At 36.7% G+C, this 10,810-nt stretch overlaps 1 protein-coding gene across 1 annotated transcript; it reads left to right on the forward strand.

The window, feature by feature from the left end:
• Positions 1 to 8,633: 8,633 nt before the first annotated feature.
• LOC111883066 (phosphoribosylformylglycinamidine cyclo-ligase, chloroplastic) lies at positions 8,634 to 10,133 on the forward strand. The gene is made up of 7 exons (XM_023879430.1): positions 8,634 to 8,642; positions 8,869 to 8,947; positions 9,130 to 9,224; positions 9,312 to 9,473; positions 9,547 to 9,636; positions 9,688 to 9,789; positions 10,077 to 10,133. The coding sequence occupies exons 1-7, from the start codon at positions 8,634 to 8,636 to the stop codon at positions 10,131 to 10,133; spliced, it is 594 nt and encodes a 197-aa protein (XP_023735198.1).
• The last annotated feature ends 677 nt before the right edge of the window (positions 10,134 to 10,810 follow it).

Consider the following 10,810-nt stretch of genomic DNA (forward strand, 5'->3'; position numbering starts at 1 on the left):
GTCGGCTAATTTTGACTTTATTTTTATTATTCATTTTTAATAGGCCGCGACAGACAAACTTCGTTATAAATTCATAACTTCTTCGTTTGACGTCCGTTCTCGCCTAACTTTTTATCGCTTCGATACCAACAACGAGACCTTCAATCCTCGTTTAGATTGCTTCGGCTAAAAACCGCTCGATCTCAAATCGAGTATTTCAGGCTGCACACCGCTAAGCCGAAACTTCGATAAATCATAACTTCCTCATACGAAGTCAGATTTGGGCGCTCTATATATATTCGGAAACCTCGTTTCAACTACTACAACATAAATCAGAGTTATTAAGTTTATTTTACACTTAAATTTTGACGCTTATTTTTATTCTTAATTAATCAAACCACATAATTAAGCAATTAAGCACAAAACACAAAATACTCAAATAATACAATCTTATTACTTCAAAATGGGTTACAAAGGTTAACCTAGACTATTACATTGCTAAAAATGGCAAGCCCGGAAACATAGGCGTTACAGCAATGCGGGTTGGTAGGTTATCGGGCCTATCTTTGCAATGATCTCAAAAGGTCCTATGCATTTTGGGTTAAGTTTGCCCCTTTTCTGAATCTTATAACTCCTTTTCTAGGAGAGACTCTTAGCATGAATCTATCACCAACTTAAAATTCAAGTGGCTTCCATCGAAAGTCCACATATTTTCTGTGACATCCCCAAATTTTACTGCCAAAAAAGACCGATTTTGTTTATGCTTTATAAAAAAATCAGAGTACTTCTTTAATAAAAGTGTTGCGGAATTTGTCCCCAGAAAAACATGATAAATACGTTATTAAAACATTTTCGAAGAAACGTATTTTATTCATTTTAAAACGTTTGGGATGTCATCATCAATATAGGAACATAAGCATAAACAGAACTTACATTTATTTACACTAATGATTTACATCTCCTTTATTCTCTCAGTGAATTATGTCTTCGTATTGATACCTGTGATACAAAGAAAACTGAGTGGGTCAGGCTTGGGAGCCTGGTGAGCATATAGGGTTTTCAACCCACAATAATACATTTATTATATTCAATTATCAACAATCAACCCAAATACCCATCCCCATTATCTTCTTTATTTATTAAGGTTTTACCCTAAGAATCGATTATACTTTCTTCATTCATTCCTAAGGGTTCACCTAAGGAACTGGCACACAGTCCATTTGCTACCACGGTTTATACAATAGGCACTACGTCGCATAGTCACCAGGGTTCATACAATTAGCACTACGTCTCATAGTCACCAGGGTTTACACAATAGGCACTACGTCTCATAGTCACCTAGGTTTACAAAAGGCACGAAGTCACATCGTCATCAACTATTCCATCTACCCATGTTCTACCCAACATTTTTGTAGATATAAATACAAACACAATTTAAATCATTTAACACCCGTATAAAAACATCAATTCCAAATCCATCACACATAGCACGTATTTCATAGCTAATACTTTATATTTATGTATTAGAAGAAAGTAACTATGCACTTACGCATATAAACAACAATATATATAAATATACACATAACACGTATTTTATAAAATACTTCATATTTATGTGTAAGATGAAAGTGACTATACACTCACCTGATCAGAAGATGATCCGACAGCACTACGACTTATAGAAGTAGTATACTTCGATAGATCTGGAAGATCTCCACCAAAATCGAACTCCTCGCGGGCAGAGCTTCGGCTCGGGAATAACGCTCTTCGGGATCCTTGGGGCTTCGGATCTTGCTTCGGGGCTCGGGAATGATACCGAGGCTTCGGGATATGATTGGAACGCAAATCGAGGCAAAACTTAGAGAGAGGGAAGAGTTTGAACAAGAGAAAATGGCTGATTTCGAGTTCTATTTATAGGCTGAGGGTCTGGGATTACGCGGGGCGTAATCTCAAATTACGCAGGGCGTACTCAGTACGCGGGGCGTACTCGGTTACGCGGGGCGTACTTTGACGTCACTACATGCGTCAATCTGTGGCACTCGAGTATTGGTCAGGCAACTTGCATCCGCCTGAGTACGCGGGGCGTACTCAAATTACGCGGAGCGTAATTGACTCGTCGAACTTCTAAATTGCGTAACTTTCGCATACGAGCTCCGTTTTCGACGTTCTTTATATCCACGCGAAGGTCAGACCATACTCTATAACTTTCATTTAGACTCCGTCGGCTAATTTTGACTTTTATTTTTATTATTTATTTTTAGAAGGCCGGGACAAAAAAACTTCGTTATAAATTCATAACTTCTTCGTCTGACGTCCGTTCTCGCCTAACTTTTCATCGTTTCGCTACTAACAACGAGATCTTCGATTCTCATTTAGATTGTTTTGGCTAAAAACCGCTCGATCTCAAATCGAGTATTCGGGCTGCATACCGCTAAGTCAAAACTTAGAAAAATCATAACTTCCTCATACGAAGTCAGATTTGGGCGTTCCTTTTATGCACGCTCTCGGTTTAACGAAATCTACGACTTTCGTTTAGATCGCTAAGGCTAAATATCGCTCTAACATAAATTCACTTTTTACGTCATTCAGCGTCGTGCCGGTTCTGTCGCGAAACTTCGACAGGTCATAACTTCTTCGTTATAATTCGGATTTCAACGTTCTTTATATGTACGGAATCCTTGTAACATATACTATAACCTAGTTAAGATTATTCATTCTAAATAATCTTCTATCAGAAACTCATTTTTGACGCTTATCGTCTTTAAATTGACTAGCCCTGATCTACGGGCGTTACAATTATCTCCCGCTTAGGATGATTACGTCCCGGAATCATCAACAAAATAGGGCTTGTATAATGATTCCATATGTCATCCTTCCATCCTAAGTAATCACCGTGATGCTCAATCTTGCACCTGCTCTTCGTACTATGTTGGGCTTTCAATCGTAACCTTCGAGTTACAAAATAGGTCCTTATTGAGGACTCCTTCTTCTTCTCAGGATAAATACTTTCCTTTATCTATTGTAACAGACCGATGGGTCGTGCTCTACTGACCTCTCATCGCATGATGTAATGCTTAGACTCTGGTCTCTTAGAGTTAAATTCCAAAATGGAATATACCTTCCTTCATATTCTAATGTGATATAATCACATTTCAGCATGTAGCATTTCTGCCTACAAACTTCTTTTAACAACGAGCGCGACACTATCAATCGCATTAACTTCAACCTTCTGACTTAAGTCAGATGTTACATCTAACTTGGTCCTCTAGACCACGTAACATACTCCTCGTAGTCGAACTCAAATTTAAACATGACCACTAGGGTCGGAACAAGAACCATCTTACTAGTCATTACCGAAACAATGGTAATGACATACCAGAATAAAATGGAATCAATCACTAGCTTCTTGGTAACCTTGTGACTTTCCCTGATCCAAGTGCGAGTCCTGTGCTTCCGGTAGTATATGCATCTACTACCTTTCACACCTACTCATACTCGTCCCAAGTATTGTCTCTCAATCGAACCAAGTCACTATACAAAAATCACACAATCATTTAACACATCAGGTACTAAAACCATAAATATCACATAAATATCAAAACCAGGGTTTACAATATAACTTGAAATGATTACAAAAAAGTTCAAGTTCACCCTATACTATGCCTTTAATAGGCTACATCATAAGTTGATCCTTGGATATAAATTCCTCATGCTTGATTCGCTTCGTCGAGGATCATGTGGAATGCCCTTGGCTGTGGTGGTGCATTTTTCTTTGGGCAGTCTCTAGAAATATGCCCTTCCTCGTTACATCCGTAGCACACCTTTTTGTTGGATGCACACTTGTTGGCGTAATGCCCCTGTCTTCCCACATTTGTAGCAAGTCATATCCTCGCTACACTTCCCGAAGTGTTTCTTTCTACACTTCTCGCACCACTTAGCTTCATCTCTTTCTCTAGATTTCGAGAATTTGGTTTCTTTGTTGATTATTGAAGATCCTTCATGTTTCCTTTTCTCTCCAACTTCAGCTCTCTCCAGACCCTTTTCTTTTATTTGGGTTTCAACATTTTTGGCTGCCCAGATGGCGGCTTTCAAAGTGGTTGCTTGTTTGACTATCGGACCAAAGTCCGCTGGTAATCCATTGGCAAACTTGTTGACCTTGGAAAGTTCAGTTGGAACTAGGTATGGAATAAGCTTCATCTTTTCCGTAAAGCTTGTGGCATATTCAGTGATGCTCAATTTTCCCTTCTTCAGATTCTGGAACTCATTGTTGATTTCCAGGAGATCCTGCTCAGAGCAGTATTGCATTTTCAATTGTACCACGAACTCCTCCCAAGACATCTTGCTAGCTTCCCCCTTGGGCATCGAACCGGCCAGTAACTTCCACCAGCTTAGTACTCCAGATTTTAATAGAGGAATTGCAAGAGCGGTCTTCTGCCTGTTGCTGCATTCGCAACTTTCAAACATAGTCTCCATTTCGGAGACCCAGTCCATAACTTGCACTGGCGTCGGGCTTCCGGATAGACATGGTGGTTTGGATGCCATGAAATCCTTATACTTGCACCCACGACCATCATTTCATCCATACTGGTTATTGCGTCTAACCACTGGTTGTTCGACTTGACCAATGATCCCACTAAAGTTTTCTCCTCCAGACTGCCCTCCATTCTCCTCGGGCTCTTCTGCTTGAATTGACGGTTCTTCACGATTCTGCCTAAGCAGGCGTCTTGTTTCTTCCATCTGACGATCCAACATCATTTGAATCATCATTTGTACACCAGCCCTTGTTATCGGCTCAGGTGCATCAAATATGACAGGTACTTGTTGAATTACAGGCGGTTGATTCCTGTTTTCATCAGCATTTCCAACTCCGCTTCTTGTTCTCACCATTTTTGATCTACACACCGAATAATTTCACCTTATTACTCCAAACGATTACATGCTAGTTCTAATATCGTATACATACGCTTAGAATCCTAAACACATAAACCTTCAGATCCGGTTGGCAGCAAACCGTAGATCCGGACAAATAATATCATATATGGCAACATATAACATTTAGCACATAAAATCATTTTAGGCAACTTTCCTAAAATAAAGTAGTGCTCGTGTCTAAAATTTATCAGACACACATCTCACAATCTCCACTTAGCATACTAAGTTTAAGTCTACAAATCCTACAAATTCCTAGTTCGCTTAAACTAATGCTCTGATACCAACTGTGACATCCCCAAATTTTACGGCCAGAAAAGACCGATTTTGTTTATGCTTTATAAAAAAATCAGAGTACTTCTTTAATAAAAGTGTTGCGGAATTTGTCCCCAGAAAAACATGATAAATACGTTATTAAAACATTTTCGAAGAAACGTATTTTATTCATTTTAAAACGTTTGGGATGTCATCGTCAATACAGGAACATAAGCATAAACAAAACTTACATTTATTTACACTAATGATTTACATCTCCTTTATTCTCTCAGTGAATTATGTCTTCGTATTGATACCTGTGATACAAAGAAAACTGAGTGGGTCAGGCTTGGGAGTCTGGTGAGCATATAGGGTTTTCAACCCACAATAATACATTTATTATATTCAATTATCAACAATCAACCCAAATACCCATCCCCATTATCTTCTTTATTTATTAAGGTTTTACCCTAAGAATCGATTATACTTTCTTCATTCATTCCTAAGGGTTCACCTAAGGAACTGGCACACAGTCCATTTGCTACCATGGTTTATACAATAGGCACTACGTCGCATAGTCACCAGGGTTCATACAATTGACACTACGTCTCATAGTCACCAGGGTTTACACAATAGGCACTACGTCTCATAGTCACCTGGGTTTACAAAAGGCACGAAGTCACATCGTCACCAACTATTCCATCTACCCATGTTCTACCCAACATTTTTGTAGATATAAATACAAACACAATTTAAATCATTTAACACCCGTATAAAAACATCAATTCCAAATCCATCTCACATAGCACGTATTTCATAGCTAATACTTTATATTTATGTATTAGAAGAAAGTAACTATGCACTCACGCATATAAACAACAATATATATAAATATACACATGACACGTATTTTATAAAATACTTCATATTTATGTGTAAGATGAAAGTGACTATACACTCACCTGATCAGAAGATGATCCGACAACACTACGGCTTATAGAAGTAGTATACTTCGATAGATCTGGAAGATCTCCACCAAAATCGAACTCCTCGCGGGCAGAGCTTCGGCTCAGGAATAACGCTCTTAGGGATCCTCGGGGCTTCGCATCTTGCTTCGGGGCTCGGAAATGATACCGGGGCTTTGGGATATGATTGGCACGCAAATCGAGGCAAAACTTAGAGAGAGGGAAGAGTTTGAACAAGAGAAAATGGCTGATTTCGAGTTCTATTTATAGGCTGAGTGTCTGGGATTACGCGGGGCGTAATCTCAAATTACGCAGGGCGTACTCAGTATGCGGGGCGTACTCGGTTACGCGGGGCGTACTTTGACGTCACTGCATGCGTCGATCTGTGGCACTCGAGTATTGGTCAGGCAACTTGCATCCGCCTAAGTACGCGGGGCGTAATTGACTCGTCGAACTTCTAAATTGCGTAACTTTCGCATACGAGCTCCGTTTTCGACGTTCTTTATATCCACGCGAAGGTCAGACCATACTCTATAACTTTCATTTAGACTCCGTCGGCTAATTTTGACTTTTATTTTTATTATTTATTTTTAGAAGGCCGGGACAAAAAAACTTCGTTATAAATTCATAACTTCTTCGTCTGACGTCCGTTCTCGCCTAACTTTTCATCGTTTCGCTACTAACAACGAGATCTTCGATTCTCATTTAGATTGTTTTGGCTAAAAACCGCTCGATCTCAAATCGAGTATTCGGGCTGCATACCGCTAAGTCAAAACTTAGAAAAATCATAACTTCCTCATACGAAGTCAGATTTGGGCGTTCCTTTTATGCACGCTCTCGGTTTAACGAAATCTACGACTTTCGTTTAGATCGCTAAGGCTAAATATCGCTCTAACATAAATTCACTTTTTACGTCATTCAGCGTCGTGCCGGTTGTGTCGCGAAACTTCGACAGGTCATAACTTCTTCGTTATAATTCGGATTTCGACGTTCTTTATATGTACGGAATCCTTGTAACATATACTATAACCTAGTTAAGATTATCCATTCTAAATAATCTTCTATCAGAAACTCATTTTTGACGCTTATCGTCTTTAAATTGACTAGCCTTGATCTACGGGCGTTACATTTTCTTTAATGGTCACGATCCGTTCTCGACCGTTCCTTGATTTGCACGATCTTCTCGGTGGTATCGTGAAGAATGGGGGTTAGTGCTCAGGGGGAGTGTTAAATATCATCACTAGCCCAATAGAACAAATATGATCTAAAAGACTTTATCTTGTTCTAGAATGCTCTAGAAGATTCTAGAACATTATGGAAGACTATGGAAGACTCCAGAATATACCAAAAGAGTCTAGTATACTCTAGAATGATATGGAAGACCCTGGAAGGTTATGGATCATTCTAGAAGACACTAGAGCAACCTAGACGTCTCCAGAACATGGTATAACATTCTAGAAACATATGGAAGCTTATGGAGTATGTTAGATAGTTCTAGAGTTATCTAGTAAGTAGTAAAAGTATTGTAGTATCTAGAAGCTTCCTAAGAGGCCTATAAATAGGTGTGGAGCTCATTTTCTCCAAACAATCCAAGAAAAGCCTCAAAGAAAGCGAAGTGTGTAGTAGTATCTCAAAGTGTAAGTTCTTCTTAAGTATCTTAATAAAAGTATTGTTGTTTCCCATATAAAGAGTCGTGTTCAATAAACACTTAGACGTATTTTTCCATTTTGTTTTTTGTATGCAATTCTGAAGGTGTTTTATGATATCCCTCTGCAGATTGAAAGAGTAAATTACATGAAAAGGTGAATCTGTTTCTCTTTGTTTGGTTTGGTTTTCATATGTTCTCCAAGCTGGGTTCGTCTTTACTTAAATTGTAAGGGTCAAATTGGTCGTCTTTTGGTTCATAATCTTCTATACATTGCTACATATGTGTTTATCTTATTCAAATTCTTATATTTAAAGATTACGAGATTATGTATCGAACTATGTTAATGATTTGTTATGAAAAAATAGAGAATATGATCTAAGAGACCACTTCAGCAAGTTTCACAATATCTGAATCCCATTTGGTGGTTGATAAAGACACAAAATGATCAAAAGGGGAATGCTTATATTCTCTATAAGCTACAAGAATTTGTACCTAGGTTTATATTTTGTTTATCATGCTTTCTTTACTTTTGAGTTTTCTTTGTTGTGGTCTTATTATTGATCTATAAAGGTCACTAGAAGATCATGACAATTCTATCTTTCAATGAAGGCTTTTGCACGTTATGCCAACAAAACAAAAAATTGTTCCTGTGAAAGAGGAGTAACCAATAGTAGACCATTATTTTATTGTTTTGTTCCTAATGATCTCATCAATTTAATTATATTTTGTTGGATCAATGATTGTGCTACTCATACAAACACATTTAAGGAACAAAAGGAGGATAGAAGGAAGAAATATAAAATTAGTGCAGATACAGAACCAGCCAAAAAGTATTATCCAACAACTTCTCTTCGTAGATGGTGATGGTCACATAGAGACTGACATTTCTGTGAAAATGTTTTTTTATTTGTTCATTCATGATGCACAAATGTAAACCACTTAACTTTGGATCGGCCAAAGGCTTCTCCTTCCAAAAGTTGAAGTTATAAAATCTAAATTGTATGTGTATGTGTTTTTTTTTCATATTTGACAAACTATATATAATATAATGTTATTGACCATGTTTTTTAAAACTGTCTGGGTTGTGTGCAGAACTTCCTTTTCATGTCAAAAACTGAAGATTCTGATATAAAGCTTACTGAATTCGGTCTTTCAAACTTCATCAAGCCAGGTAAAGGTTATAGTCGCACAATGAGATGGTGTAGTGTGCTATATTATGTATTATGTAATTAAAATGTTAACAAAATTCTTTGGTTGCCTTTTTCCACTTACTATTTCTTTTTTATTAGTATTAAAAATTAAAATCTATTTTTTATGTACACTTTTCTCATTTTAATTAATTTCTATTTTTAGGGGATTCATATCTTATACCTGGAACAGATGGTGTAAGAACCAAACTTAAGTTGGCATTGGAGACTGGAATCCATGATTCCATTGGAATTGATTTGGTAATAATAAAATTTACTAACTTTCCAACATTATTATTATTATCGTAGTATTTTTTGTTATCACTATTTTTTTCTTTTCACATTTAGGTGGGAATGAGTGTGAATGACATCATCACATCTAGAGCAAAGCCTTTATTCTTTCTCGATTATTATGCAACAAGTCGCCTTCATGTTGATCTTGTTGAAAAGGATATAAAAGGATTTGTTGATGGTTACCAACAATTTGACTGTGCTCTTTTGGGTGGGGAGGTAGTACAATAATAGAAACCTACTTTTTCCTAAGGTTTGACTTTTGTTGTTGACTTTTTTTTTTGTCTTTCAGACAGCAAAATGCCAAATTTTTATGCAGAAGGTGAATACCATCTTTGGCGGTTTTGTAGTTGGCATTGTGAAAAAGGAAATGATTATAAATGTGTGTAGTTTTAATGCTTTGTGAATTTTATGATGTCGATTAATATGTCAGTTGAAAGCTCCAATGAAAGTGTTTGGTGATTTACATGGACAGTTTGGTGATCTCATGCGCCTCTTTGATGAATACGTATTTCCTTCTACTTCTAGAGACAACGTACATATGCTTTGCTTTTGATTGCCATTTTTCCAATTTTTTTAGAATCTATTGACTATTGAGCATTCCATTTTAGATATATTGACTAAATATTCGTTGGCGATTATGTCAACATAGCTTGGAGACTATCACATTGCTTGTTGCCTTAAAGGTATATTATATATATATATATATATATATATATATATATATATATATATATATATATATATATATATATATATATATATGCTTACAATATGTTACAATCAAAATATGATTATTTATCTATTTATTTGTTTATTCAGATTCAGTATCCTCAGAATGTCCATTTGATACGTGGAAATCATGTATTACTTTTATGAAAGTTTTTAGTTGTTGATATCGTTTGCATGAGGTTTGATTTGTAAAATCACTTAGTGGTTTTTGGAATGTTTAACCTATAACTGATTAGTATGTCTTCATTTTTTAGTTTTTTTTGTTTTCAGGGTGTCGAATTTTCAAAATTCCCGTTCTTAATTAATATAATGAGCTATAGAGTATGGTCCATCCAAAGATCTCAGACGAAAAATCTTTGCAGACATGCACTATCAATTGCACTATCTAATCCATAAGAACTTTAAAGAAGTTGAAAAGGTAAATCTTAAAATTGAACGTCATGCTTTATTCCATTGTTGCTTAAAATTGTTTATGTAGGTTACCATATATGAAAGTTATCAAACATATCCCAAAAGTAAAGCAAGTTTTTTTTTTTTCTGAAAAAAGGACTTTAACATGTATTTCATTGATGATGTGGGTTTTTTATAAAAAAAATATTCAACTAAAATCCACCCCACCGAAAGTTTATCCCACCAAAATCGATCATCGCCTTTCATTTGCAAAACCTTCTCCTTGGGTAAGCTTGAAACTAGGGGTGATCGCGATTCGGTTTGAAACCGGCCAAACCAATCATTGGTTTGGTTTTATGGTTTGTATTTTTATTTACGGTTTGGCTTGCGGTTTCGAACTTTTCAAACCGTAATGAACGGTTTGGCTTACGATT

Source organism: Lactuca sativa, chromosome 4 (assembly GCF_002870075.4).
Source record: "Lactuca sativa cultivar Salinas chromosome 4, Lsat_Salinas_v11, whole genome shotgun sequence".
Classification (NCBI taxonomy): domain Eukaryota; kingdom Viridiplantae; phylum Streptophyta; class Magnoliopsida; order Asterales; family Asteraceae; genus Lactuca; species Lactuca sativa.

What these genes read in the sequence shown, in the direction of transcription:
- LOC111883066 (XM_023879430.1), top strand. An exon ending in ATTCCATTGGAATTGATTTG is followed by an intron (nt 9,225 to 9,311) that starts GTAATAATAAAA and finishes TTTCACATTTAG; the next exon opens with GTGGGAATGAGTGTGAATGA. An exon ending in GTGCTCTTTTGGGTGGGGAG is followed by an intron (nt 9,474 to 9,546) that starts GTAGTACAATAA and finishes TTTGTCTTTCAG; the next exon opens with ACAGCAAAATGCCAAATTTT.